Genomic DNA, 26,009 nt, shown 5'->3' with positions numbered 1-26,009 from the left:
TCCCCGGCATTGTGTCCCGTTCACACAGTGGGGCTAGTTTACACAGACTGTGGCCTTCTCTGTTTCAATGGGTGGATGCTTTGCAGCATGATGTCACGCATACTTTGGGGCAGGAGGTAGATGAAGCACAAGAGAGTGCTCTCACCGGGGAGGTGAGATGCTAACAGCAGTGACCCATGCAGGCAGGGCTATCTAGCCTTTCACACACCAAGCTCTAACTTTAGGAGAGGAGATTTTTTCCTGGCTCTTTTTCATTGTGAATTTAATGCTGCCGGTGAAGGATGCCAGACTGACAGCCCTGGAGACCGAAAGCCCTTATCTATCCACAGGACGGGCAGCAGATTCTCCAACAATTCACTGCAAGTTGGAGCTGGAGACAACCATCTCCAGGGGTTGGATGGCCCATGACCTGTTCATCTCTTTTTGGCATCACTTTTCCAAGTGTCTCTCTTCTCTTTCTCCTACTGTTGTGCAAATGAGTTCAGGCACCAGAGACAGACTCTGAGTGGTTCAAGGAGATGGTTGTTTCATTGATCTACTCTTGAGAGTAAGCTGGTACAAAGAGAAAAACACCCCTCCCCCCCGCTGGGCATAAACTCCACTAAGTCTGGTGATCCCAGACAGTACCAGGTTACCAAGGTGCTGATGGAGGCACCCATCTACATAGCCCAATGCAGTTGGCTCTAAAACTTTCTCCCATCACAGCCCACTTTTACCAAGGCAAACAACAGGATTGGGGGAGGTAGTGGGAGCCTGGAGTCTTGGAATAATTCAACCCAGGCTACCTCAAATTCCCATCATCCCCTTCAGCCTCCCATCAACCTCCCTGTTCATCTATGTGCGTCCAGAAGCCAGATTGTCCCCCCACATGCTCCCTAATGGCTCCCTGCTACTTCTTCCTCCTCCACCTCACTCTCTCCTGTCCCAGGGGCTCCCTGCTGGCTGGGCACCAGCAGGGGGCACAGTGAAAGCACGGCACCATAGATGTTCTCCCCACACCCAGGGACCACACCACAGTGAGGCTGGCAGCCAGGAGGCCTCACTATGGCAAACCCCATACTCAACTCCTTGCTTGGATGGAAGACAATCAAGCATTATGAGGCCTACATACAGAATATATCTGTAATAAATTACATGGAGACACCACACCCATGAACAGGGATCAAACCCAGGACCTTCAGCATGAAAACCACTTGAGCTAAAGGAGTCACTGCTTTTGCTCAGCGCAGAAGGCTGTTCAAGTTGCTGGAGTCAGCCTATAGGAAGAGACACAAAGGGTGGTCAACTTCTGGGTGGGGAGAAGATGAAAGTAAATCAGGGTGTAAAAAAATGTCAGGACGGCCATTTTGAGGGAAATCATCGCTAAGGAAAAGAGACCATTAAGCTAAGCTAATCACCACCAGGACCAACAGGGGATTATTGCCTGATGAAGGTCTTCCAAGTGGTTTATCCTTGCTCGCTGTAAATATTTCAAGCAATGTGGTTTCCACAATTTCCTCTGGCAGTGACATAAACTGTGTCACAACATCCAAACCCTTGGCTTCCTTTCATTGGTCTCTGAAGAGCAGGTCTCAGGGTTAGCTCTGCTCCTTTAGAGCAAACAGCTGAAATGCAAGTGTTGGACAATTTGGCCATCGTTCTTGGGTTTCCTACCAGCCTCTCGGGGTCAGCTACTTCTGACTTCCTGTGTGACCTCAGCCATGTCCTTCAACCTCCCTGAGCCTCGTTTCCCCATCAGTAGAATGAGGACATTAACATTTACCCATCTCAGATGAAAGCTGCTATGTACTGTCTATTTATTATTATTATTATATACAATTACCTTCTTATACAGAGTCATATAACTGTGCTGTACATAAATTATCAGAACACAGCTCCTAAAATAGGATGGCAGACATAGGCTACTGAATTGAAAGCCATGCTCAGTACAAGCAGGCAGAGAGAAAGAGAGAGAGAAACTGAAGCACAGACCTAACAGAGCAGTTTCATCACCATCCAGTGCCCAAAAAGAGATGAGCTGGGCACATGCAAAGGCCCCTTTAGTTTGTGAATCAGAACCTAGTTCAGAAGCCTACAACTCTGTCACCTCAACTGGGAATTGACCTTCCACTGATGAAGAGCTACACTGAATCTGCCGTGCATAGCACACAAGAAGCTAACGGCGTGCAGCACTATGTGGAAAAACATAATCCCATCTGACTAGAGTCCAGCCATATGAACATAACTGGTGAGAAGGCTATTCTTCCTTGTAGAGCTGGCAAGCCAGGCGGCTGTTGCAGAGTCTGGGTTGGTCACTGGCTGAAGAGAATTCTCTAGGTGGAAAAATAAAGTAGGCCGAGAGAGATGGATGAGCTCTGCGGAGGCTAAATTTGGAAGCTATTGTTGCTGAATGTAGGGCAGTGCCCAAGAACAGGCTTGCTAGGGAACAGCAAGCAGTATCTTAAACAGCCTAGTCATTCAACAGCCTAGAGAAATGGACAGCTGATGCCTAATGCAAGCTGAAAATAAGATTTGGAATAAGGCAACTTCTTTGGTTCCCTGGGATCCAGACCCCACAGTCAGAGGAAGACTGAATGCAGCAGTGAATCTGTCAGCATAGCATGTGCTGGGGCCAAGCTTGCCTGAGTGGTGCCAGACAGCCACATGCTGGTTTGCCTCATTTGGCAGGAAAATGAAAGACTGAGGAGTGGGAGGAAGGCAAGAGCTGTTCGGGGGGGAACGGAGGGCTGTGTGGGTGGGGGAGTTTGTCAGAGTTTGCCATTTTAAGAGGTTGGGGGGTGGGTATGACCCAAAATCTTGGTGGATCAGGGACCAACTTAGTTTTAATCCACCCTTGGTGTGAACAGTGACGAAGGAACCTCAAAAGACCTAGAGGTCTGGTAAAGACAGTTCTCCTAAATGATACTTCTCAGAGTCTTTTCCAAACCTTTCAGGAAATTAAAACTGGCCTAAAAATCTCCCAAGAACCTGCTGCCTATTAATTTCATTTGGTGACCCCTAGTTCTTGTATTATGAGGAGTAAATAACACTTCCTTATTTACTTTCTCCACACCAGTCATGATTTTATAGATCTCAATCATATCCCTGCTTAGTCGTCTCATGGATTTATATAGAGGCAATATTATATTTTCTGTCTTATTATTTATCACTGTTTTAATGATTCCCAATATTCTGAATCATTACATTCTAAGTGGCCATTCTTTGGCAACGAAGGGAACAGGGACAAAAAAAATCTATTTATCAGCAAAGAAACAGCAGTTTCCTTTCTTCACTAGACTGCCTGTCACCTTGCTCCCAGCTGGAAATGCTTCTCCAAGGGGGGACAGGACTATAAAAACAAGAGGCAGACACCCCAAGACACCCCTTCCACTCTCCCTGTCTGCTGCATTCTCTGTACCTGAGAAGACAACAGAAAACAACTGTTGGATTTTGGGGGCGGAGTTCTGTCCTGAAGAGTCTGGTCAGAACCTTGCTGGAAGCACTTGGTGAGAAATTTTGCTTGAATCTAATATAGTTTGTTCAGTTAGGCACCAGTAAACGTTTTATCTTTATTTTTCTTCTTACAATTTCTGACTTTTGTGCCTAATTACTTGCACTCACTTAAAATCTCTCTTTGTAGTTAATAAACTTGTTTTACTGTTTTATCGAATCCTGAGAGTGTTAAAGTTGAAGTGTCTGGATAACTATTTAAAAAAATAAACTGTCATATTATTCCCTTAAAGGAATAATGGGCTGAATATATGTGTACTTTCCAGGAGAGGGCTGGGCAGTACACAACACACATTCCTGGGGGAAGATCTGGGGCTGGGGGCATGCTGGGGTCACCCTGAAGTATAACCCAGGCTGGTGAGAGCCACGGTGTAGCTGGCAGGCAGGAGTTACCCACAGACACTCAGGGTGTAGCTTGCATGCTGGCAGGTTGTTTGTGAGTGTCCCAGGTGGGAGCTACTACAGCAAAGCATTGCAAGGCACCCAATGTTGCAGATTGAGGTGAGACAGCCCCCAACTAGACTGGATTGTGCCCCAGTATGTCACATAGGATCCAGCCTGGTTTGTTCTGGGGCAGTGAAATATTGATAGGCCTAATCTTGGGGGTGTTCAGTCTGCTTCTCCGCTCAGGGAATGGGGCAACACGCCAACTCTTTCCCCATGGCCTGACAGTGACTGTGTCTCCATCATCAAAAGAGTCCACATATAAGCAGGAACACTTGGCTATATTTAAAGGACGGTGGGAGGGAGCAGGTTCCTTAGACTCCTCTGGCTCATTCAGCTTCCCTGTGGGGTGGGAGAAGAGAAATGGTGGGTTTTGCTTAGCCTTCCCTTTCATTCTGTGGCCATCTTGCTTCTGATGAAGAAAGCCATTCCAGGGTGGGAAGTACCACATGTCTAAAGACAGCAGTATCACAGCTGCATGGGTTACCAAGACACCATAAGAACACAAAACGGTCATCCTGAGTCAGACCAATGGTCCATTTAGTCCAGTATCCTGTCTTCCGACAGTGGTCGGTGCCAGACTGCAGTTGGTACATCCCTCCATTGTTATCAACCCCACGCCAGCCCTTGGAGTGCATGTTCCTGAGGCTGCTCCATCTTGAACTCAGCCTCCTTTGTTGCAACATGCTGCTTCTCCTCAGATGGTTGTCAGCCAGTGATGACACTACCATTACGCTGCACCTGCCAGCCCACCCTTTCTGCAGCAAGCCCACATTCTCCCCTCCTGCAAATCCCAGCTACAAAGTCCTTCAAAGCCCCCACAGCTTATCTCACTAGGAATCCGATCTTGTTAATGTTCTTACGCTTCCCTCAGTAACCACATTAGCGTTCCAGTGTTTATGAAAAACGGATCCTTGCTCCAGGGGAAGAATTTATTCTGCAGGTTCATATCTCTGTGGTGTCTTGCTGGAGCACAGTAAATCCATTGTAACATGCAATCCCTCCCGGCTGCAGCAAAATCAGCCACTTTGTGATTCTGTTTATACAACTAAAAGACATATGGACACCAACCCTCCGTGACTCTAATATCCATTTAATCACTGCTAACCTGCCCTAGGAGCGAGAAAAAGCAATGAGAGTGCGCTAAGGAGAAAAGAAAAGAAAAGAAAAGAAAAGAAAAGAAAAGAAAAGAAAAGAAAAGAAAAGAAAAGAAAAGAAAAGAAAAGAAAAGATAGAACACAGGGGACTAATCCTGCAAAGTGAAAAGCATTGCCAAATGTAGATGTATTTGCAAATGCAAATGGCATTCCATGCCAAGCATCTGTCAATCCCATTGACTTCTAAGGATGCTTAGAAATGGGTCCAGGAATTAAAATGGTGAGTGGTTTGGCAGCCCTGAAGAGGAGGTAGAAAAAGACAGTGAAAAAAGAGGCAGGGGATTTGAGATACAGTAGCAAAGCTCAGGACCCTAGCAGGGTTAAACGTAGGCTGTCTTTCCTTTGATTCCTGCCTTGTTTAGCTCCAGATGGATGTATTTTCAGTGGGAAGTGTCACTTGAAACAGGGCCAGCAACCCTTTGAATTCTTTTGGAAGCTGAATAATTCAGGTAGAAGCCCACCACCTCGCCCTGTGAAGCGGCACACCTCCGAGAGCCTGAAATGGTAGGTCAGGGAGATGGCTGCAAGAGAACAGAGACCCCCATCGTGCTAACCTCTGCATGTCCCAGCGGGCCAGCCACAGTCCGACCACCTCAAAGATGCCAACCTTTGGTGTAGCTTAGAAAAGCTCCTCTGTGCAAAGAACAAAGGCAGGCTCAGCAGCAGCTGAATTATTCATATCAGCAGATAGGAGCCGTAGGGGTGGGGGAGGCGAGACGAGAACATCTTTCTCTTCAATGCCCTAACCAGAGCAGCTGCTGAGAGGTTACAAACACAGGTAGAAAATAAAATGAAATTTGTCTTTAAAAAAAACCAAAGGCAAGTAAATTGGGGGGGAAATAATCTGAAGCCTATATATGGTGGGAGAGAGAGACAGAGAGAGAGACGCAGGCAGCCGCAAGTCAAGAGAGATCCAGGAGTGACAATGGGCCACACATTCGAAAGGAGTTTGTAATGCATCATGGTAGCAGCACAGGCCAACACAATTCGAGGCTGCATGCACAGAGGTATCAGGGTGCTGAGAAGGAAAGACACAAGCCCGTGGCTATCTGGCCATGCGGAGAAAACTGGTTTTGGAACCTTGCTACCAAAAAGATATAAACAATGTGAAGAGAGATTAGTGAAGACTGAAGGACACAAATGTATCTCAGGTACATATAGGCCTGCTCCCCCCTTCCCAATCAGATATTACTATCTGAGAACCTCACCACTTTTAACACATTTAATCTTAACAATAGGCTTGTGAGGTAAGGTAGCACTATTACCCCCATTTCATAGATGGAGAATTGAGGCACAGACAAGCTAAGCAATTTGCCCGTGGTCATGCACAAAGTCTGTAGCAGAGTAGAAAACTGAAGTCTTTCCAAATCCCTGGCTAGAAGCATAACCACTGGGCCATCCTTCCTTTCTGTTTAGGAGGGAAAGAATTACATATGTCTAGCTTGGCTAGGAAACCACTTGGAAAGGAGGTGGTACAATCTACGGGTGCAAGAAGGGTGTACACACCAAGAACAAGGAGGAATTGTTTAGAGCAATACAAGGGGGTATATAACTGAGCTGGGATGAAATGAGATGAAATTAGGGAAGCGAAGTATTTGGCAAAACATCACCAGGAACGTCTTGGTGTTGATGACATCTAATACAACTGAGAGGGCTTTGGTTGCAGCATGGCCTCTCAAGGGAAGGGCTGGCTGCCCTGTCACTTTGGACATTTCAAACTGAAGAGCGGGCTCTGAGAGCCATGGAGAAGGGAGGGTACGTGTCTGCTCTCACTTGCCTTCCTTCGGAGCTGTGCATAGCTGGTGCCTTTCAGCATCATTCCTGGACATTCCCCTCCGAAAGGGAGCCCTTGCAGGGAGGTGTAACGGAACCAGCAGCCACGGCGCCTGATGCTGGGACAAGGAGACAGCACACCACGCTGCGTGCCCATTGCAGGCACTGCTGCGCTAGAGGCATAGTCCGGACCTGCTGATGGGGTTTGTGCGGGGAGGTCGCACAGCAGCTGGGAGGAGAGGAGGCCATTCAGTCATCCCTGGCCATGGAGCAATTCTGCGGCTGCTTCTGCACTGCGGAGAATACATCTGACGGATCCTCCTGGCAGCGGCTATAACCCTGCACTTCCCTCAGCCTGCCATACCCCATCCCTCATGACGCGAGGCTGAATGGCCCTGGGGAGGATGCGGGAGAGCCCCGTCTGCCTGTAGGGAGACTGTGGTGTAACTACCCTGGTGCCGAAAGTAGAGCAGCCTCTGCTGGTTGAGCCCCCACAGCCTCGTGAGCCTGGGGCGGCTGTACCACTGTAGCTACGCCCCTGAACGTAGCCCCCACGGAGTGCAGGGCGCTGGGGCGGCAGCCTCCCTGTTCAGGCTCTCCCACCTCCAGACACACAGCAGACCCATCCCAGCACTGCTGTGTGCATGGCCTTCTGCAGCCCCTGCGTGGCCCAGTAGCTGCGCCGGCACGAACGAAAAAGCCTGGGCACCGGTGAACCGACGGGCTTGAGAGCCGCACAGGAAGCAGAGGCCCCGAGTGAGAAGATGCTTTTTCCAGCATCAGTTTCTGGAGCATAAAGGCACTTGTGTAACGACACCAGCATCTGAGCCAGAAGATTAAATCGCCAACATTGAACAATACGCTTCGAGGAAGCGTGAGGGAGGACTAAGACTTGATAATGATGCAGATGGCAGAGCACGTTGCGACAGATCTGCCCTCATAGAATCATAGAATATCAGGGTTGGAAGGGACCCCAGAAGGTCATCTAGTCCAACCCCCTGCTTGAAGCAGGACGAATTCCGAGTTAAATCATCCCAGCCAGGGCTTTGTCAAGCCTGACCTTAAAAACCTCTAAGGAAGGAGATTCTATCACCTCCCTAGGTAACGCATTCCAGTGTTTCACCACCCTCTTAGTGAAAAAGTTTTTCCTAATATCCAATCTAAACCTCCCCCACTGCAACTTGAGACCATTACTCCTCGTTCTGTCATCTGCTACCATTGAGAACAGTCTAGAGCCATCCTCTTTGGAACCCCCTTTCAGGTAGTTGAAAGCAGCTATCAAATCCCCCCTCATTCTTCTCTTCTGCAGGCTAAACAATCCCAGCTCCCTCAGCCTCTCCTCATAAGTCATGTGTTCCAGACCCCTAATCATTTTTGTTGCCCTTCGCTGGACTCTCTCCAATTTATCCACATCCTTCTTGTAGTGTGGGGCCCAAAACTGGACACAGTACTCCAGATGAGGCCTCACCAATATCGAATAGAGGGGAACGATCACGTCCCTCGATGTGCTCGCTATGCCCCTACTTATACATCCCAAAATGCCATTGGCCTTCTTGGCAACAAGGGCACACTGCTGACTCATATCCAGCTTCTCGTCCACTGTCACCCCTAGGTCCTTTTCCGCAGAACTGCTGCCTAGCCATTCAGTCCCTAGTCTGTAGCTGTGCATAGGGTTCTTCCGTCCTAAGTGCAGGACCCTGCACTTATCCTTATTGAACCTCATCAGATTTCTTTTGGCCCAATCCTCCAATTTGTCTAGGTCCTTCTGTATCCTATCCCTCCCCTCCAGCGTATCTACCACTCCTCCCAGTTTAGTATCATCCGCAAATTTGCTGAGAGTGCAATCCACACCATCCTCCAGATCATTTATGAAGATATTGAACAAAACCGGCCCCAGGACCGACCCTTGGGGCACTCCACTTGATACCGGCTGCCAACTAGACATGGAGCCATTGATCACTACCCGTTGAGCCCGACAATCTAGCCAGCTTTCTACCCACCTTATAGTGCATTCATCCAGCCCATACTTCCTTAACTTGCTGACAAGAATACTGTGGGAGACCGTGTCAAAAGCTTTGCTAAAGTCTAGAAACAATACATCCACTGCTTTCCCTTCATCCACAGAACCAGTAATCTCATCATAAAAGGCGATTAGATTAGTCAGGCATGACCTTCCCTTGGTGAATCCATGCTGGCTGTTCCTGATCACTTTCCTCTCATGCAAGTGCTTCAGGATTGATTCTTTGAGGACCTGCTCCATGATTTTTCCAGGGACTGAGGTGAGGCTGACTGGCCTGTAGTTCCCAGGATCCTCCTTCTTCCCTTTTTTAAAGATTGGCACTACATTAGCCTTTTTCCAGTCATCCGGGACTTCCCCGGTTCGCCACGAGTTTTCAAAAATAATGGCCAATGGCTCTGCAATCACAGCCGCCAATTCCTTCAGCACTCTCGGATGCAACTCGTCTGGCCCCATGGACTTGTGCACGTCCAGCTTTTCTAAATAGTCCCTAACCACCTCTATCTCCACAGAGGGCTGGCCATCTCTTCCCCATTTTGTGATGCCCAGCGCAGCAGTCTGGGAGCTGACCTTGTTAGTGAAAACAGAGGCAAAAAAAGCATCGAGTACATTAGCTTTTTCCACATCCTCTGTCACTAGGTTGCCTCCCTCATTCAGTAAGGGGCCCACACTTTCCTTGGCTTTCTTCTTGTTGCCAACATACCTGAAGAAACCCTTCTTGTTACTCTTAACATCTCTTGCTAGCTGCAGCTCCAGGTGCGATTTGGCCCTCCTGATAACATTCCTACTTGCCCGAGCAATATTTTTATACTCTTCCCCGGTCATATGTCCAACCTTCCACTTCTTGTAAGCTTCTTTTTTATGTTTAAGATCCGCTAGGATTTCATCATTAAGCCAAGCTGTGTGCTCCCGCTAGGTACATGAAATCCCCAGCATGCCCAGTGCTATCCAACCCCGTCTGGCCTTCTGGCTGGCGTCTGGCTGCGTCATGCTGTCCACGGGAGAAAGCGCCCCCCTTCCCCCCGTTGCTTCCTGACTGGACTCAGAGACGGGGCTACCCGGAGGGCAGGAGAAGCCCAGCTGGCGGAGCCACCAGCCCTTGCTAATAGCTGGCATTTATCTCAGGAAGGGCCAAGGTCTAGGCTCGATCAATCCTGCACAGCCAGAGCTGCTGCTGCTGCTGCTTCCCTCTCGTCGCTTGCAGAGGGGAGAAAATAGCTCTCCTCGGCTAGCTGAAAAGGGATGAAAGCATTACCGGGAGAGCGATGCTCGCAATCAATCCAGGCTTTGCCACCATCTCTATCTTTTGAGCCTGGAGTGAATCAAACATGACTCAAACAGAGAAAGCACCACGTGTTCCCTGGAGACGGGGAGGCGGAAAGGCCCAGAGACGAGCCCTTTCATGCCCTTGCAGCCTCTTTGTCTTTACACCCAGCTTGTGTCAGTTGCGATTTTATTTTCCTGGTCCAGGAAGTAATGCTGCAGACCCCATAGCAGTGCAACTCTGAGGCGGGGGTTTGGGGACAGCAGCCCCATTTATCCCACAGCATCAAGGGCCATTTTCAACCTGCGGCAGAAAATGAGAGGGAGTGGTGAGGGACGCTGTAACTAGATCCAGCAACTCTCCATCCCAATGGGAAAGGACAGCCCCAGGCAGTTTAACCTAATCTGGTCTCCCCATTGGTTCATACTAAAGGCTCCATCCTCTACCTCACTTCCAATAGGGGTAAGTGTGTAAAACACGGAGTGAGTGAATGACAGACAGCTCTCGATACCCTTTAGTGCAGTGGCTCTCAACCAGGGGTACACGTATCCCTGGGGGTATCCAAGGTCTTCCAGGGGGTACGTCAACTCATCTAGATAGTTGCCTCGGTTTACAACAGGCTACATAAACAGCACACGCAAAGTCAGTACAAACTAAAATTTCATCCATGCAAGGACTTGTTTATACTGTTCTATCTACCACACACTGAAAGGCAAGTACAATATTTATATTCCAACTGATTTATTTTCTAATTCTGTGGTAAAAACGAGAAAGTCAGCCATTTGTCAGTAACAGTGTGGCTGCGGCACTTGTGTATTTTTATGTCTGATTTTATAAGCAAGTAGTTTTTAAAGAAGGTAAAACTTGGGGGCACGCAAGACAAATCAGACTCCCGAAAGGGGTACAGTAGTCTGGAAAGTTTGAGAGCCACTGTTTTAGTGGACCACACACAGAATAAGGGACCAATTACCAGAGCTGCAAACTAAGGGTCATTGAACTCAAGTGGGGGGGGGCCTGTACTTTGGACCAGAAAATGGGCAGCGGGTATCAGAGGCTGGGAGAGGCTGAGCCTCCCCGAACAGCCCAGTGTGGCCCCGTCCACTTGCCACCCATGTGGTGCTCTAGGGCTGGGATCAGGGGTGCTGGGACTGTGCGGCCTGCCCGGTGCTCTGGGGCTGGGGGGCACTGTGGCCATGCCACCTGCCTGGTGTTCGGGCTGCAGGTGTAGAGGCGGCCTGGGGCTGGAGCAGGGAGGCCAGCGGCTGTGGTGGGGGTGCTTTGGGATCCGGTGGGGGGCGGGGCCTCAGGCAAAAGGGGAGGAGCCAGGAACTAGCCTCCCCCAAGGGCCAGTTCACCCATGGCCCATGGACCAGAAGTTCTGCTCTCACCTCTGCAGGGATCACGTAGTCTCTCTGCTGTTTACAGCAATGGGTTTGTTACCCAAGTGGGGTGGCGGTGGGAAAGAAGGGAGAGTCAACCCATCTCGTGCTCTGTCTGCAGGTCTAATGTGGAGCAGAAGGTGGGCTAAGCCCCACAACAGAGATCACCCAAAGCGAGAGAGCAGGAATCTGAAATTGATGCAAGATACGTTTATAGCACTGACATCCCTTTCCATTATGCAGCATTTCTGAGGCAAGTAATTGATATCAGCCAAAGCGAGATCGCAGTAGGTAAGCGTGGGATGGAAATAAATCTGGGTGGAAAACGAGTGATTGTCCCTCATAATGAGGGAAGAGAAGGACAAAGGAATTTTTTGCCATTATGATACATTAATTAGCTTTCACTCTACTGCAGTCTCTGCATGTCTCACAAGCTGAAGTTTTATTATCTCAATCTAGCAGAATGCTGTGAAAGGGAAAAATCTGTCACGAAACTTAGCAAATTGAGCCACTAAGACAGACGGCTCAATGAGGTTTGAACGGAGCTGGGCGCTCCCAGCCAATAGGCTGCAGTAATCAGGACTGAAGCCACGGTTACCCAGCACACAAGGGTAAGGAATCCCCTGGGGACGCTGTAAGAGATGGGAAGCAATGATAATCTAGGACACACTACCTCAGCACTGAGAAAATAGCAGCCGACGGGAAGAGAACGTATGGAAAGTTCAGTTCAGACGACACCGTGATACGGCACAACCTGCTCAAAATGAGCTGTAGCAGGAGAGATTTAAGATGCGTTGTTACAGTGAGCCATGAAAGCTGCAGTAGCTCTTCCAGGGCAATCAACAGCTGCTAGCTCAAGCCAGAGATGAGCTCTTCAAATCCACTGAAATCCATTAAGCCTGGCACCTTGAAGCCAGAGTCATTCTCCGTGTTGAGCGATATCGAGCAGTATTCCCTCCGCAGAAGGACCCTCCCTGCCTGGCCACTCGGAGCCAGTGCTGTCGATCTGGCTGTGGCAGAGTATAAAACACGCTTGGTGTGTTAAATATAAGTAAGGCTGCTGATGTTGTCTATCCCTGCACACGGCCGGTCTAGACGATGCACAGGTATGTCTCCACCAGGAAAAGCTACCATCTTGGTGCATCTCTGCACTTCCTGGTTGCAGCTGGGAGCAGAGGCCCCAAAAAGGCAGTTCTTGCTTCTTGGTTGGGCTGGAAAATCCCCAAGGGCCACCATCCATGTTGTGGAAAAGCTCGTTTTCAAGACTGGTCCAGCACCATCCTTCACACTCAAGAGGCTCACATGTAAAAGCATCCAGGCTTTTGGATGCACATCCGGAGTGAGCCACTTGTAACTACTCACTCCCCTCCCAGCAACGCTGAACGTGGTCTGAAAAGACTGCTGGTGCGGGTGTCTCATCATCCCCACATCTGCCCAGCAATTAATTCTGCCCCTCAGCCCCCAAATCAATCCAGTCCCCACATCAGTTCTGCCCCCACATCTGTTTGTACCCTCCAGCCCCCTCTTCAGTTCTGCCAGCCCTTCAGCCTCACGACTTCCCCTCCTGGGGTTCTCCCCATGTCTGGGGGGTAGGCTGCAAGAGTTCCCTCTTCCCCTCCCCAGACCCAGTGTTGCCAGGAGGGAGAGGGGAAGTGGGAGGGGCAGGGGAGCTGTCAGTCACTGCTCACAGGACTTCTGCTGCAGCTCTGATTGGCTGCTTGCCCCACTGGCCCACCTTATAGGGAAGAGCAGCCAATCAGAGGGGGGTTTCCCCGCAGGTGGCAACCCAGCTCAGTGTGTCCCCACTTCAGCCCGGCGCACTGTAAGCCCTGACCCACAGACCAGCCCTATGCACTGCTCCTGTGGGAGGAATGCTGGCAGCTGCTGGTGCCCTGTGCTCCCACCGCTCCCATCACTGATGGCAGAAACAGTGGGAAATTGTTAGCAAACAGCCTAATTAATTCAGACCCAGGCTCAGGCTCTGTACCAAGTTCATACCCATCCTTTTTTGATGACACCTGTCCCCTTGCTCCTGCCATGGTACAATCTAAAGCAATTACACAGGCCTGGTCAAAGCATTTACACTGAGCAAAAATGTATAGGAATGAATCTGTTGGCTCATTATTGGCCACTGTTACCACCCCGTTCACATCCAGCCCCCAGAAGTCTCCATAATCTCACTGCCTAGGCCCTACCTGGGGTGAGAGGGATCTGGCTCAGGCTCAGATGGGAACAGCAGTAGCAAACTGCAGCCAGCAGCCAGGGAGCTTGCTGTTGAGGAAAGGCTGGATAGCAGGCAGTCTGGAGGAGACTCAGGAGGGCCTGAGAGCTGGACAGAGACACACCTTGATGCTGGGAGGGGAACCTGCTTTAGGTCACAGCAGGAGGACACAGAATTGTAGCCTGCTGCCAAGAGGTGTATAAGGTTATAACTGGACCTGGTTACCTTGTATACCCCTGGACTGCCCCTAGGGGCAGAGTTAGGAACTATTAGCTGATCTCTTGTGTATGTTAAAAAAAAGCCATGCCTAGATTAACTGCCCCGTTTACTCCTGGTAGGACCCTTTTATCAATTTGAAGCATGCGAGTGTTTTGGGGTATCCATCCAGCGCTGGAGCCAGAAGAGCCCAGTGGCTGGAGCACCTCTAGCACTTGCGTCTGATCTCACAGCCTACCCCCGGCACACTACCAACCATTTAGGGGACCACAGCACTCCGAGCCACACCCTGCGGTGTTGTCGGTTACAGAAGGGAGAACACTATATAGCCATCCACACAACAGTCCCTGAAATACTCCATGAATGTTTTAATAACTAGCTAAGGCAGACCACCTTTCAGCAGGCTGAATAAAACAGTTAAAGCATGAGCAGATTAGTGCCAATGTGGATGCAAATAAACTAAAACTGTTCAGCTAGGCCTTCTGCGACGGCATTAGTGGCCTTGTGGAATCTCCAAGAAGGCACGGCTTCTGGGAGCTAAGGTGGGGATTGTGGGATAGGTACCCAGAGGGCACTGCAACCAAAACAGTTTAGGACAGCACGCCTATGGATGTAGGACAAAACGTAAACTGATTCAGCCAGGCTAGTATAGACACACAGGCCTGTTTGTGGTTAAGTTGGATCAGTACAACCAATCCAGTTTACTAGTGAAAACGAAGCCTGAGATACTGCTACTTTGGGTGGGCTCGCTGCAAGTTGCATGGGAAACATTGGTCGGGTTGTTAATTTGGTTTCTTTGAGGTAAACATTTTCCTCTTTAAAAGGCTTTTACTGTCTCTGTAACTGAAGAGTGCATGCGGACACCTTAAGCCAGTTTGATACATTTTCTAGGGCACGGATGACTGGGTTGATGGATGGATGGCCAAACACACACTGTATCTGTCCAACTTGATCAAGTACACCATCCACTGATGTTTATGAGCGGGAGGGTTAGCCCAGTAAAACAGATGCCAGCCAGGTGAATTATTGGCATCGGTCATCTCTGAAGGGTGTCTCAGCTACTCATGCTCAGCTAAAAGGGTAGTGCTTGGGATGTGGGATCTTGGTATAGGGAAGGGAGGGAAGGAAGGAAGGAGTGGGAGTGAAGACCCCCAAAGGTTCTAAAGGAACATAGAAGACAGCCTGTGAGGGAAAAAAATATGACTCACTGCAGAGCAGAGAAGGGATAGGCATACCCTCAATTTGAGAGGAACATGGGGGAGGGCTAGCTCAGTGGTTTGAGCATTGGCCTGCTAAACCCTGGGTTGTGAGTTCAATGCTTGAGGGGGCCATTTAGGGATCTGGGGCAAAATTGGGGACTGGTCCTGCTTTGAGCAGGGGGTTGGACTAGATGACCTCCTGAGGTCCCTTCCAACCTGATATTCTATGATCTGGCACTGAGATCTACCAGTCTTATTCCTCCCTGATCAATGGTTCCAAAGGATAATGGCACACAAGCTCCGAAATTCCGAAGTGAAGAACACGACTGCACACAGCTGTCACGCTATGGTGAGTATGCAGCTTTGTTCCTGCTGCAGAGACTTGCACCTTGTCTACACTAGAAAAATTAGGACCTCGATTTCATCAACTGGTAGAATTTGGCTGCATGAGTGATAAGCCACTGGTGTAGACATGAAAACCCATGCCATTGGGCTAAAACATCCTAACCTGGTCTTGAGCAGTTTAAGACTGGTGCAGCTGCATTACCACTGGAAAACGGGTACTGAGTTTGTCCTTATAGACTCACCCTTAATGTCATACTGAATCGATATGGCAAGGGTATGTCTACACTACAATCCGGAGACCATGTGTAACGTAAGCACATCCAAGCTAGCTTTGAGCCAGCTAGCTCACTAAAAATTGCATCGTAGCCACAGTGGCATGTGTTCCTTTGGAAAATCTGGCCACTTTATTTTGGTGTCTCAAAGGGAGCTGAGCTCTTTTGACCATCTGACCCATGATACTTGCATGGGGGAAGAGAAAACAGCCACCCGCTTCAACGGTGAGCATCATATGAAAGAGAGCAGAAAGCTCAGAAGGCCATTCTGAGAGAGTATTTAAATGTTAACTGATTACAAGAACACTGGCAGAACTTTGATCAGCATGCATGGGGGGGGGGGCACGCCGTACAGCAGGCAGAGCCTAATCTAATCTGAATTACAGCCCCAACATGCTTTTAATTACATCTTTAGCCATTGTCACGTCAAGTGTGGTCTGATGTTTAGGGTTATTTTTATATCACAATTTTACTAACACCTAAGAGCCAAACATTTTTCTCCATTTTTTTGTTGTTGGTTGTTTATTTTACTTTAATTTCCACTGGAAACAATGGGGATGGAGGGGTTATTTGGCCTTCCTTTTAAAACAAATACCGCACCTGCAGTGTTTGCAACCCAAACATTGCCAAATTTTACTGGTATGTGAGAACCAGGAAGCAAAACAGGCTAGTTTATTTGCACTACTCACCGAGAGAGGAAAGGAAACAAAACTCCCAGCACAGAGAAGGGACAGGGGAGTAGTAAAGAGAGCCCACGTGCTAAGCCCTGTCTACATTAGAGAACAGTGCACTGGTGTTACATTATTGACACTCTACATCAGTGAAAAGCCGGAATGTAAACACACTGCGCCAATGTAAAGCAGGGTTTACCAATTTCCTCGGTACAAACCCAGCTTTACATGGGTACCAGACTTGTAAAGGAGTCTAACTAGTGGTGCAAATCTCTCTAAAGTAGACGGGACCAGAACCAGTAGTAGCTGTTCAAACAACATAGCTTTGCCCGGTACTCAGATATTATATAGCATTGAGTGCAGTATAAATGGCTAGCAAGCGAAATTCCTAGATAAATGGTGAAAAGTAATTTGATTTTTTTTTATTACTGCTCTTTTCATAATCTCCAGTGCTACTGGGAATGTAGGTAATTTCATTTGTGTTTAAAGTTATTTATTATTGGTGATGGTTTTTGAGATGACGGCATCTCTTTAAACAGGTCAGAAATCTATAGCATTTCCATTGCCACTCTGGGAAAGGGCCCTAATCCAGGAATCGAGAGGAATTCGTTAAAACCTGATCACAATGATAAATACCCAAGAGCCTGTCAAAGTATAAAGGGAAGGCTAACCACCTTTAAATCCCTCCTGGCCAGAGGAAAAACCCTTCACCTGTAAAGGGTTAAGAAGCTAAAGATAACCTCGCTAGCATCTGACCAAAATGATCAATGAGGAGACAAGATACTTTCAAAACTGGATGGGGGGAAAAAACAAAGGGTTCTCTCTGTCTGTGTGTTGCTTTTGCCGGGACCAGAGCAGGAATGCAGGTCAGAACTCCTGTAAAGGGTTAATAAGCAATCTAGTTAGATAGGTGTAAGATTCTGTTTTGTTTAAATGGCTGATCAAATAAGCTGTGCTGAATGGAATGTATATTCCTGTTTTTGTGTCTTTTTGTAACTTAAGGTTTTGCCTAGAGGGATTCTCTATGTTGTGAATCTGATTACCCTGTAAGGTATTTACCATCCTGATTTTACAAAGGTGATTCTTTTACTTTTTCTTCAGTTAAAATTCTTCTTTTAAGAACCTGATTGCTTTTTCCTTGTTCTTAAGATCCAAGGATTTGGGTCTGGGTTCACCTATGCGAATTGGTGAGGATTTTTATCAAGCCATTCCCAGGAAAGGGGGTGCAGGGCTTGGGGGAATTTTGGGGAGGAAAGACGTTTCCAAGTGCGCTCTTTCCCGGTTATATTTTGTTAGACGCTTGGTGGTGGCAGCAATAAAGTCCAGGGACAAAAAGGTAAAATAGTTTGTACCTTGGGGAAGTTTTAACCTAAACTGGTAAAAATAAGCTTAGGGGGTTTTTCATGCAGGTCACACATCTGTACTCTAGAGTTCAGAGTGAGGAAGGAATCTTAACAGACCTATTTAGTTAAAAGTCTATTCCATGACTTCCCATGTCACCAACTGTGGCAAGTGGAAGCTATACACGCAACTAGAAATCAAATTAAAAAAAAAGTCATATACATATCTATGTAGTTTGCAAGGTTAAGGTGTTGGACGTATATCATCACACGAGTAACACTCATGGGAGGAGGATGGTATATTGATTATGGTTCTGACCTACGACTTGTGAGACCAGCATTCAATTCCTCACTCCGCTTCAGATGTTTTGTGTGATCTCAAGCAAGCCAACTACCCTTTCTGTGCCTCAGTTTCTCAGGTGTACAATGGGGATTGCAGCACTGCCCTATCTCCCAGGCACGTACATAATGAGATAATGATAATGGGGGCCAGATAAATACTGAAGACATAATTTCGGAGTGAATACTTTTGGTGTTGGTCCCACTAGCACCTCAGCCCCAAATCCACGCTTGCCTCTGTTTTACAGGAACAGGAAGCTGGTTTATCACTGGGGCTGTCCATAGCAGGGGGGTTGGTGTCTGCTGGGTGCAGCCGAAACACTGAGCAGCTGTACTGTGGATTAATATAAAGTCCTTGGGTGAAATCCTACCTCATCAAAGTCCGTGAGAGTTCTGTCATAGACTTGACTTGGGTCATGATTTCACCCTTTGTCTCTCTTTTAATGATCAAAAACAGACTTCAACGAGAAACTGCAGAACTGGAATTAATTTGCAAACTTGACACCTTCAAATTAGGCCAGAATAAAGCCTGGGAGTGGCTGGGTCACTACAAAAAGTAATTTTCCCTCTGTTGATACTCACACCTTCTTGTCAACTGTTGGGAATAGGCCACATTCACCTTGACTGAATTGACCTCATTAGCACTGACCCCCCCACTTGGTAAGGCAACTCCCATCTCTTCATGTGCTGTATATTTATACCTGCCTACTGTATTTTCACTCCATGCATCTGATGAAGTGGGTTATAACCCATGAAAGCTGATGCCCAAATAAATTTGTAAGTCTCTAAGGTGCCACAAGGACTCCCCGTTGTTTTTACTGATACAGACTAACACGGCTACCCCTCTGAAATCTGCAGGCAAAGACTCTTCCCAGGAAATACAGGGTTTTTCCTATAATTTCAGCAGAAACACATTTCTTTGAAGTGCTGCTGCAGAGCCCTCTCCTAGGGAAGGTGACGGCACTGGTCACTGCCTGCAGCAATGCAAGGCTTCGTCATCAGCTCGTCTAAAATTAAGCACAGCAACTTGCCATGTTCTTCTATACTCTCCTCATCACCGTAACATTTAGTACCTTCCAGTGGTGTGGTAAACAATGAGGCTAATGTCCGCCCCAGGTGGTTGGATCTTTCTCTTAGCCTCTCCTCAGGGGATCTTCCTTGTGAAGTTCTTTACAAGTCTTAATTAATTGAGTCTTTCCCTGTGAGGTGGGTATTATCTGCCCTAAAATACAGATGGGGAAACTGAGGCACAGAGCATCAAAGTAACTTGCCTGAGGTCAGAAGAAGCATGTGGCAGAGCTAGAAACAGATCTCTCAAGGCCTTGCTGTGGTCACAAGATCACCCTTGAGTCCAAACCTAAGGGAACAGGAACCTGCGACTTTTGTTTATTATTATTGTTATTAATTATTATTATTATTATTAACATCTTGTTAACCAAGCTGGGCTGAGACCGGGGAACCCTGCAGGTGAATTGTGCAAACACTGCACCACCCCCAGCTCCAGCCGCTGCACAAGTGCTTTCGGTACAATATCACATGGGTACAGACATGAGCTTCCCCTTTGCCAACACCTCTGAGAGCAGACGATGCCTGGTCAATGGCCCCGACAGAACATCATTACCCCACACCAATCATCTAGGAACGAAGGGAAAGCAAAGCTCTTCAGCTGGCCAGACACCAGCCTGTTCTGTGACCAGGGCCAGCCCTAGACCAAACGGCGCTCCAGGCAAGAAGCATCTTCAGACCCTCCAACTCCATTTATTAAACTTTTGAATACCTTATGTGTTATTGCATTTGTAGCCCATTGCACGACTTTGATGCACGATTTGCATGCATGATTTATCCCTGTCGTGTAAGACAATAAATTTGTTTGCTAGGATCTGTATTTATTCATGGCATATACAAGCAAGATTGGAAGGTTCCATGAGATTCTACAAAGGTCCAGAACATTCTAGAAGGTTAGTGAAAAACGAATCCACATATGGCGTACCTGAAACATTTTACTTCAAACGTTTTATTTTCCCTTTTGTCACTAACAACAAAAACAGCGCCTTGAGCCCGGCGCCCCACAAGCCTTGCATCCCAGGCAGTCACCTGGATCGCCTGCCCCTAACTCTGACCCTGTCCGTGACCTTCTGAAACAACTTATGCCAGCTGTACTCTTCCTGCCCAAGGGCACTGTTCCCGATCCTCACACAAAGCCGCTCTCTACTTTTCCCCCCACACCTGCTTTGAACACAGGAGGATCTGTGGGTGTTGAGGCTCTTTTAAAAATTCTAGGCATGGATCTGTTCTTTGAAGAACGTTTTATTTCCCTGGCTACGTAAGACAGAGAAAGAGCAACGGCTGCAATATTAAAGGGCATTAACCTTTTCCTCCAACACAGCTGCACACTCCTCTCTTTTTACCAGAAGGGCAATCAGCAAACAAGGGCTGAGAACCGTGCTATGAGACATAAATCGAGGTGCACATACACAAGCCCAATACTGGTTTATTGGAGGGGCTCCGGCACCCAGTTGCATACACTGTAAGTTTGTGTACTATTGAGATGGGTCTGGATGATAAACCCAGATCCAGACATCTACGGGTGATGGGGACATTCAGGTTAGGATCTGAATTTAGCAGCTGTCTCTCTCTCTCTCTCTCTCTCTCTAATGGGCCAAACCAAAGTCTCACATCCAAATGTAATGAACCCCTGGCTCAGTATTACCAACTCCATGCATTACTATAATCTGAGTCAGCCCTTCCCCCCCACCCCCCAAAAAAAACAGGTGATTGGCTTAAACATCATGAAATTTTTAAAAATTAAGCAGAGTTATTTTTATTTGCCTTCTGGTTTTTGAGTCTTTACATTCCACATTTTCAAGCTTGCCCCCTTAACAAGAAGGGCTAGAAATGTACTTTCACTTTCTAAATGGAAGCTGACATTCTCCTCTCCAGGAGCTGAGGCGTGGCAGGTGGGGCTGCTCCATAATGCCCCCTCTAGGACCAAACCCCACCTTAATCCATAAGATTTGGCCACCTGCTTGGAGCAAATCGGTGTCATTCTCTCAACCTTTACATAACCAAATAAACTCAGGATTTGGCTGTCTGCACTTTTATGCAAAGAAGCCGAACTTCAAATGCAAACACTTAGTTGCAGCACTCGAAGGAAGAGCCTGGCCCAGCCGTGGGGTCCTGGACTAGCACTGAGCAACACCTCCTCTGTTCCAGTCTCACCCATCTCTCTCCTGAGAAGAAGCAGGCAAGCCTTCTTAACTGGTCTGCTGGCTTTTGATTGGTCTGCTTTTCCTCCAGGCCCTTCTAGACCTCCAGAGGACTGTCTTGTTGGTAGCCTGCTCTGAGTGGATTTTCCTTGAGCAGACAGGTATCAAGCAGCCAATGGCTCCAGCAGGGGGCAGAAAAGGCCAGACAAACCCCATCACATGGGGCTTTAAGAAGAACACAAAATATTGCAAGACATAAAATAGAATCATAAGAGTTGGCAACACTGGGGTTTCATACAAACTGGTTACGTCTACACTGCACAAATGGCAGAGTACAGAGTATATTCACTACATGCCCCCCCCACATGGGTATAAATAGCTGTGTAGGCAAGTAAAGACACCCCTGAACCCCCAGGCTATATGCCCTACACGGCTGTCTAAACACACAAGCAGTGTCTCCTCCATCTAGGCAGTGTAGTGACCAGCTCCCTCCCCACTGCCTCTCCCCAGCCAGAACCTTCACGGACATTTGTAGCTACACACCACAGCATGGACACAGCCTGCCTTTCACTGTGAGGTGTAGCTATGCATACCCTACACGCTGCCCCAAGTTCTGTGTGGTGTAGACGTAGCCACAGATACCATAGTGGATGTAACCCAAGGCACAAGCCCCTACCACTGCATGAGCTGACAAGGTAGCTCCATCATCTGGGAGTAAGTAGCAGGCTGTTACCGTCACTGGAGCCCGTCACTAGAGGGAAATATACCCAAATGCATTACAAACATGTACTCACATGCTTAATTTTAAGCATCAGAATAGTCTCACTGCCTTTAGTGGGGCTACTCACCTGCTTACAGTTCAGCACTTGAGTAAGTATTCGCTAGACAAGGCCTAAATTAGTGTACTCCATGAAACTCCCTAACCCTGGCAACTGAAGTCATGCTTGACAATTCGGGACCATCTTGGCTACTGACTTTTTACCAGCCCTGCTGGTGGCCTCAGGTTACAGCTGAGTGGTGGCCTCATGGGGCACACTATTACAAGGAAGAGAAAGGGAGTAGGTAGAGAGTGAAACCAAATCAATGTGTTGAGTCTGGTGTGTCACCCTCCCGTCCCAGTCCCTGCCCACAACACGCAGTCCAACATGCTGCAGCTGTTATTGCCTCTCACATCCAGGTGGAGACAGACAAGTCATCGGCGCCTTACCCTGATAACACGCCCAGCACCAGGTTGAGCATGAAGAAAGAGCCAATGATGATGAGAGGGATGAAGTAAATCCAGTTCCAGGTATTTCCTGCAGCATCATTGGTCTGGAAATAGAGAAGGGAAGAAAGAAAAGCAATATTTTATCAGTCCCCAGAAAAGCAAACATCCATCATTGCAGGGCAATGGACAATGGATCCTCCCTTTAGACTCCCTATAGACTGTGCCAATATGAACTGGTATTGTTAAATGTGCAGCAACTGAACTGAGGACGGAAATCCCAGGAACAGAATGAAACACACACACAAACAGAAAAAGAGGAAAATGGTTGGGAAAACAAGTAAGGTGAATGTAGCCTTTAGAGTGATGCCAACTTCACATCTGCTTATTCCGCACTTTGGAAGTCTGTCATCGAAACCAGAATCTAAAACTTTCTGAGCAAGCAACTATGTGTACTGGGGGGGAAGACCGGGTTTTAGTTTCTGACAAAGTTTCTGCATTCTTTAACCACAAGGGAGCTCTTCAAGTAATTGCTGAAAAGTAAAATGCCATGTGGCCACTACCCAAGCCAAGTGCCATGGAGCGTTCAGATTCTTCTCTTGTGGGAAGAATGCAGCGACTTTTGAATCAGCTCATTTGAAGATGGGGGGGAGGGGGGCGGGAACAAGGAAAATTTGCATCTCTTCTTTTTTAATGGTGAAAGAATGACACAGTTCCTCCATCCCTAATACAGGCCTGAAATGCCTGACAGATTGCAAACAGAACTTGGCAAATACCGCAGGGAAATACTTGTGAGCACTGGCTTGAACAAAATCCATTACCTCTCTTTGACACAGAGTCTTTTATTCACAATGTGTCATGCCTTATATTCACTGTTCCCCAACATTTGTGCAAGTGAAATTTTGCTCACAACAGGAAGAGGAAGTGTCACAAATGCGTTGACAAGTATTTGAACCACATGCGTTCATGAAGCCATCTTGAAAGTTCCTTGTGTGGTTTGGGAGTCATCCAATCAGGGAGCAAAAACAAATACCGTGTGACTTAGATGACCAGTTATACAGTATGAATTACAGATAACAAAAAGACTTGAAGTATTCATCGTGGCAAATAGCTCATGAGTCACCGCTGGAGTATACATTGACACAAACCATTCCTCGAACAACTGAGACTAAGGATCAGATTCATAAGGAAAGGTTCTCTGAATAACTAATGTATTTATAAATATCTACAGCAGCTGACTGGTGATTTGCTAACAATAAGAGGGGCTAACAAATTGTCCCTGCCAGCATTTCATGCTGTCCTAGTTACAAACCTCTGAAGAGAAAGAAAGAAAGAAAGAAAGAAAGAAAGAAAGAAAGAAAGAAAGAAAGAAAGAAAGAAAGAAAGAAAGAAAGAAAGAAAGAAAGAAAGAAAGAAAGAAAGAAAGAAAGAAAGAAAGATTGTCCCACACCCGGTCCATCCCCCCACTCCCACAAAATACTTTAAAAAAAACAAATGCCACCACCAATATATTTCAGCCTTCCCCCATCCCCATATTTTTCCTCCTTTTGCAGTTTTTTCTGTCTTTCTGTTCTCTTCTTTCCTCCCAGTCTTAGTTTCCCTCCCTTCTACTCTTCCTCCCTTTTTCTTCCCTGCCCCTTCTCCACAGGACTGTGCTGAACACACGAGGATGAAGTGTGAGTACTGGTGTCACCCTTCATGCCTCTTTCCCCAGTGCTTTGGCTCCGCTGATGGTGTTGACGCTCAGCGGTCACCCAGCGGTGAGAGTGCACTACACGTGCCCCTCCGTGCCTGACCCACGGAGGAGATGAGTCTGTTACAGCACCAGGGAGCGAACCATGGTCCCTTCGCTCAAGCTCTAGCAGCATAGGCTTTTAGCCCTAGAGGACCCCATTCAGTTCCCACTCTGTTGGCCAAGAGCACAGCTAACACAGTGGGGCACATGGATGGAACGCTTCCTCAATGGCAGACCACATTTACTAATACTGGGAACTGTAGTCTGGCCTGCCCTGACCAGGCTGATGGGACACAGGGGTCTAGAAAATGCCAAAGGGGGAGCACAGAGGAAGGGCATAGATGGGAGGAGAGAATTCATATAAACATCCACTGCTTTATAGGTTAAAATGTTGCCGAGTGATCATTTGTTTATCATTTACTTATTCAGCCGAAGCCCAAACTTGGTGACCAATCCATGATCCAATTCCACGATCAAAGCCTTTAGAATAGAATGGGCAGAAAGGTGTCTCATTGAGCACCTTTCTTTGAGCGTCTGCAGGGTCGCCTTATGTTTGGAGCAGGCAAGGGCCTTGCTCTGTGTGTTCTTCGCGTGCACAAAGGGCTCAAGGTGCAGGCCGCATTCAGCAGGAAGGGAGAAGGGGCCATAGAAATCTTCTCGGGGGCAGGGTCTTTTCCACAGCCCCAGGGAGATGCTTTCGTGAATTCACCTGTGAGCTGCCAGGAAAAAGGAACTCCCCACCCTCGGCAGCAGAGCCTTGCAGCCGTATCCTGGGACGCCGCGGCCGCAGAGGGCAGTGCTCCATGAGCAGAGAGGCTGGGCTGGACTCCCACATCCTGACTCCAGTCCTCCTCATTAAGTGGGGGAAGCCAAGAGATCAAATCAATTTTTATGCTTCCAGTTCATGCTTGGCTGACTGTTTGTGCTGCTCAATCCCAATCGCAGGACTAACCGGATAGGGAAGGGATGGAAATAAAACACTTTTAATGAGGTGACAGCATTGCGTCAAGATGCAGAAGGCGCTTATGGGCCGCTCCCAGCAGCATCAGAACTGCTACACTCACCTCAGTGACAACAGCAAGCTGGCACTTCACTTTACAAGCCCCATTTGTGTACCCAGCTAAGGGTTTATACGTGACCCTCCCCATCACCACCGTATCTGAGCACCTCACAGTCTTTCAGGCATTTATCCTTACCACCAGAGCTGGGGGAAACTTTTCATTTGAATTTGCTGAAATCAAAACGGTTTGCAAATTCCGGTCAAATCCGGCGAATACTTTCGGCTGAACAAACAATGAGGAGTTAGGGCGGGAAGGTACTTCGGTGGCCAGCCCAACCCACCACCCATGCCGCTACAGTCCCATTGCTCATAAACACTAGCTCGAGTGGAGCCAGCATGTGTACATATACCTGAGCCAGGAATCACACCTCCCAGATCAGGGATGGGCAAACTATGGCCCAGGGGCCACATCCGGCCCTCCAGACGTTTTAATCAAGCCCTTGAGCTCCCTCTGGGGAGCGGGGTCCTGGGTTTGCCCTGCTCCGGCACTGCAGCCGGGGAGCAGGGGCTTCCCCTGCTCTGCACTGCTCCTGAAAGCAGCAGCATGTCCCCCCGCCAGCTCCTATGCGTAGGGGCAGCCAGGGGGATCCACATGCTGCCCTTGCCCCAAGTAGTGCCCCCGCAGCTCCCCTTGGCCAGGAACCATGGCCAACGGGAGCTGCAGAGGTGGCACCTGCG

The 26,009-nt window shown here is 48.1% G+C and overlaps 1 protein-coding gene across 2 annotated transcripts in view; it reads right to left on the bottom strand.

Annotated features, from left to right (window-relative positions):
* CACNA1B (calcium voltage-gated channel subunit alpha1 B) overlaps positions 1 to 26,009 on the bottom strand; it is a 471,028-nt gene that overhangs the window by 203,509 nt on the left and 241,510 nt on the right. For both annotated transcript variants that reach the window (XM_084649844.1, XM_084649843.1), the window contains one exon: positions 22,540 to 22,643. In XM_084649844.1, coding sequence (XP_084505970.1) covers positions 22,540 to 22,643 — 104 coding nt within the window. The remainder of the gene's footprint in view (positions 1 to 22,539; positions 22,644 to 26,009) is intronic.

The sequence above is a fragment of the Lepidochelys olivacea genome, assembly GCF_965140295.1.
Source record: "Lepidochelys olivacea isolate rLepOli2 genome assembly, chromosome: 16".
NCBI classification, from domain to species: Eukaryota; Metazoa; Chordata; order Testudines; family Cheloniidae; genus Lepidochelys; species Lepidochelys olivacea.
The sequence above is the reverse complement of the archived record's forward strand: the minus strand, read 5'-3'. Positions and strand labels throughout refer to the sequence as shown.